General features: G+C 39.4%; 1 protein-coding gene across 4 annotated transcripts in view; it reads right to left on the bottom strand.

Moving 5' to 3' along the window:
* The window catches only part of kcnh1a (potassium voltage-gated channel, subfamily H (eag-related), member 1a), a 44,129-nt gene that overhangs the window by 36,073 nt on the left and 3,211 nt on the right, over positions 1-4,845 (bottom strand). For 2 of the 4 annotated variants that reach the window (XM_008321487.3, XM_025061111.1), the window contains exon 2: positions 1,319-1,442. In XM_008321487.3, coding sequence (XP_008319709.1) covers positions 1,319-1,442 — 124 coding nt within the window. Of the gene's footprint in view, positions 1-1,318; positions 2,441-4,845 lie in introns of those variants that run through there. The other 2 variants (XM_025061110.1, XM_025061109.1) reach the window with 1 other exon arrangement.

Genomic DNA, 4,845 nt, shown 5'->3' on the forward strand with positions numbered 1-4,845 from the left:
GATTCCTGCGGGGAGCTAATTCACCCAACGCGAAAAACAAAACCTCCCACAGTTCTCAGCTGCGGTCGCAGCCACTGTTTGTTTGTGATCTGATTAACGCGGCGGTGGCAGTGAAGACGACCCACAGACGGAGGTGGCCCAGAGAGACAGTCAGTGATGGGAGACGTGGTCTGAGGAAACACAACAGGAAGTCCAACAGGAAGTCCAACAGGAAGTCCAACAGGAAGTAGTTCTTCTTCCACTGGGGAAAATGAGCTCGACACCCCTGACCTAAATTACTCAATTTGATCCAAATCTTGTTGTGCTGAACTTTGACCTATTTTGTGACATTTTTCATTGACTCTTCTTTTTCTTTTCTTTTTTATTTAACACTTTGGGAACCTCCATATATGGACATATATTTGAACGGCGTTTATTGAACTCAGGAGAATAAATTCCGCTGACATCTGGTCCACTTAGTTCCACAGTGATGTTGACACTTTAGTTGTCGACCCAAGTCTCTCGTCAACCATTGGATGATAACGTAATTGGACACAAGCATTTATAACCCCCTCACCCCCCCCCCCCCCCCCAAAAGAACTGTAATAACTGTAGTGTTCCCCAGTGCCTTGGTGTGGGCATCAGTGTGGCCCAGTTACTGTACAGCCTAACTGAGCTGCCGATCGCACTGGATACATTGTTCACATGACGACAAAAATAAAATGTACTTTTCATTTTCACATATATTTTCACATATATTTTCACATAAATGTGCATTTATTGTAATCCACAACGAGGACAAATATGGTCCAGAATATTCTCCAGAATTACCTCAAAGGCTTTTGCTCAAAATCAAAATCGTAGCATGTTGTAGTAGTGGTGGCGAAATTTCCCATAATGCATTTTGGTTCATTTACTGTGTCTGTGTCGTTCGGTTGGAGGTTTTATGTAAAAATAAAGCCAAAAAGCCTGTAATAAAAGTGCATGACTTTTTTTGGAATCGACATAAATTACATTCATCCACCTGGTGGTCGTGACTGGTATTACAGAGACCTACAAAAAAATTCTGTGATGTAAAAAGGAGAAAAAAAATAGATTTGCTATATTTATTTTCTTTATCATTTGGCTTCATAATATTTTCTATGCTGCACCTAATGTATATCTTTTCTATTCTGGATGATTTATTCTGGATGATTTATTATGGATTAATTATTCTGGATTATTTATTCTGCGTTGCTGCTTCTTGGTCAGGTGAACTTTGAACAACAGATCAAAGAACAGCTCCATCAAATTGAATGATAATACTTCAGCAGAGACAGACTGTAACTCCCTCTCCTACCTGCAGGTGCTGCTCTTCTGCATCACCTCTGCCCGGTGGTAACCCGACAGCTTGCAGAAACCATCGTTGCTGTAGACGATGGGCCAGTCCACGATCTGGGCGTTTCCCAGCACGAAGTTGGTGTCTGTGTGGAAGTTCAAAGAAGCAGAAAATTGTAAAAAACCTCCAGCAGGGGGCAGCCTACATGATGAACACCTACACACTGTAGATAATGACTGGTTGCTAATTCTATTTGTCTTTTTTGTTGCATTTTTCAATAACTCTCGATCACCGTCAACTAACGCCGCTGCTAAAAACCTTGAATTATCAGAGGGCAACATTCTCTAGAAATCTCTAGAACATTCTACCCAGAATCCATTTCCCTCTCTGCCTCTGTGGCGTTATGTTTGGAGCGACAACAGTTTCTGTGTTCGTTCATTAACTGCTCCATTAATGCTGCGCTGCTCGCTAATTAGGAGAAAGCATTTCTGCCTGGTAAACACCGGGCACAAACATTCATACACCTGCTGTCGTCAGTTTCAAATGTCACCGATTAATGACGACATTTATTCTCATCCTGTGAATTTTTCCTATTCAAATGTTAGAAAAGCCTCGCAGCAAAACTTATTCACGGCTGCGGCGTTGATAAATAATCCATGAGCTGCACGTACATTTGAAATAGCTTGTTTTGCATCCGTGCGTCCTGTTGGTTTTTTTTTAAGTGTCATTACTTAAAGTTGAAGTGTGTAAAATTAGGACTAATGAAGGATATTTGTTATTCCTCATCCAGATTAATGACCAACTGGGAATAAATATGAGGAAAGTTTCTGAGAACACGGCTCTGTGGAAATGCCTCCTAGAGGAGCAAAAAAAAAAAAAAGTAATGAATAATGAAAAACAAACTAAATAAAATATATTAAAAAATGTATTGAATGTCAAGGTGTGTGTCGAAGTGTTAACCAACTTCTTCAACCATGACAATTTAATTCAAATCGTCTTGTCACCAAATAAAAAAAAAAAGTAAAACATTTTGGAAACGTAAACATTTGTACCAGGACTGTTGTAGCTAACGTTAGCTCTGATGTCTGTAACAAGTCTGCTGTAGCTAATGTTAGCACTCGCGCCTGTACCAGGACTGCATGTTAGCACAAACGTCACATCTGTTAGCACTAGCGTCGACTGCTAATGTCGACATGTTTTACGTTGAGGTGATACTGTTGGCTTAAAGTGCAGCACCTGTACCAGGACTGCATGTTAGCACTAGCGTCACTAGCGTCTGTTAGCACTAGCGTCTGTTAGCACTAGCGTCGACAGCTAATGTCGACATGTTTTACATTGAGGTGATACTGTTGGCTTAAAGTGCATTACTGCCACCTACTGGGCTGAGGAGTGTACATCTTTCTTACCGGTACACCGTAAATGACATGACTTAATAATAATATGAACGTATTTTCAACGTATCCATCCTTTCAGAAACCTGGGTCAACTTTTACTTTCACACATGCTCAGTAACGACACCGACTCCTGGGCGTTCGCCTGCGGCGCTACTTTAACGAGGAATTCTTGCACAGAGAGGATTAATGAACCTCATTTCCTCTGACATTTAAAAATTGATGACAGCAGATATTAATATTTATCCCTTGCACTTGCAAGTGAGTACTTTTCATCATAATCACTGTCTGTGAAGTGGACCATTAAATAAAAAAGTGCAGACACCGTCCCCTTCCATAAGTCAGAGAATGAGAGGGGGGAGCTGGGGGGGGGGTAAGGGGGTTTACCTCTTTTTTAATATTGATGTCTGTTCAAAACAAAGTCTGGAAAAAAAATATTCATATATTCATATTCAACTGTCAATCATCTGCCAAATCCAGGGCTCTATGACATCCTGCTCCAGTTAAAACACTAATTAATTAACATTAATCTGAGCCTGTACTTTATACTTATTATTTCATATATTTCCGGCACTAACTTACAGCTGATTTTTTTTTTTTTGCTCATTTTAGAGACAATGTAAATATTTCATTAGCTTTTTTTTTTAAAAAAACCCATATATTTTAACTATTTTCTTCCAAATGTAGTCATTGTATTTTTGCTAACTTTTACTATTTGGGCTGTTTAATTTGATCCTCATTATTTTCTTTCTTTAATCTAAAGGCATTTCTTACATTTTAAAATTAAAAACAGGGGGAAAAAAATCAGGAGAAAACTAAGAGTAAACACAGGTGAATTAGTCAAACTATAAAAAAACACAACAAACATGGTGACGGAAACACACTCAACACAGATCACGCACACACACACACACACACACACACACACACACACACACAGATGTCATTTCAAACCACAGGTGACTGGAGTGTGACGATGGAACACAGGAACACTGACAGAACACGACGATGCAAACACAGCGGTTCCATGCCAACGTGTTATTTTACAATGATTCCATGAGTGATCCACTTTACATTTACACTCTTTAAATCACTGGGTTGTTGTTGTTGTTGTTGTTGTTTTGTAAATCACTGTTCAAATTCTCCTAGGTTAAAATGTTTTTTTTTTTTTTTGTTAAGTGCGTTGTAAATTAACAGCATTTGGTACAGAACACTGCAGAGAGGAGGACGACAGAAGCAGCACGTCAAACTAAACTGTGTTTAGTACCTGTCTGTCTATGTGACAGTGTCCAAACTGAAAATGTTGACAAGAAAAGAAGGTTAATGTGAAAATTCAGAGACAAACATCTGCCCGAGGACAAGACATGAGACGACGAGACGAGAGAACGAGAGGGAGAGAGAGAGAGGGAGAGAGAGAAAGAGGGAGAGAGAGGTGATCACATCATCAGCAACAACTGTATCATCGTTAGCTCGACGTCAACGGTAGAGTTTCTGGCGGAATTACACGAGAAGGCTATCAATAATGATGACGTCTGCAGGGATGCTGCCCTCTGTCTGCAGTTTTTTTTTTTTTTTTGGAAATGACAGCAGTGAAACTCAGTGAATGCTAACGTGGCTACTGTTAAATTTCACAGAATCAGCAGCAGGAACAGAAAAGTGTCAGTTCATTTTGACAGAGGAATCGTTGTTGGAATTGGTTTTTTGTTTTGTTTTTTCATGCAGTTTTAATTTTGTCGCAAACAAATACCATGTTAATGCTAATACCTTAATTTAAATGAACCAAATGAGAATAATCAATAAGAGAATTGAACAGTGGAATCAGGATCAATGACGTCCTATCAACTAAAATTTCAAAATAAAACATCTTTTAGACGTTATTCTGTTATAAATATTTGGAATACAGTATTTCCAGATTATACTTCAATGAAGGAAGTATGTAGATGTTACTGGATCCTCTTTGAATGAAGTACATTTGTAAAAATGAAGTACATGTTTTGACAGCGTCCCACTGCGGACCAGTACCAGTCTGTTTAGATTGAAAGTTTAAAGCTATTAACGGTCTGACACATGAGTGACATTTGAGACTGACATGTGATTGGATGAGTTGACATTTCTGCAGGACACTGGGGGGGGGGCTCAGCTTCACCCCCACCCCCC

This window comes from Cynoglossus semilaevis, chromosome 12 (assembly GCF_000523025.1).
Source record: "Cynoglossus semilaevis isolate Cse_v1.0 chromosome 12, Cse_v1.0, whole genome shotgun sequence".
In the NCBI taxonomy this organism is placed as follows: Eukaryota; Metazoa; Chordata; class Actinopteri; order Pleuronectiformes; family Cynoglossidae; genus Cynoglossus; species Cynoglossus semilaevis.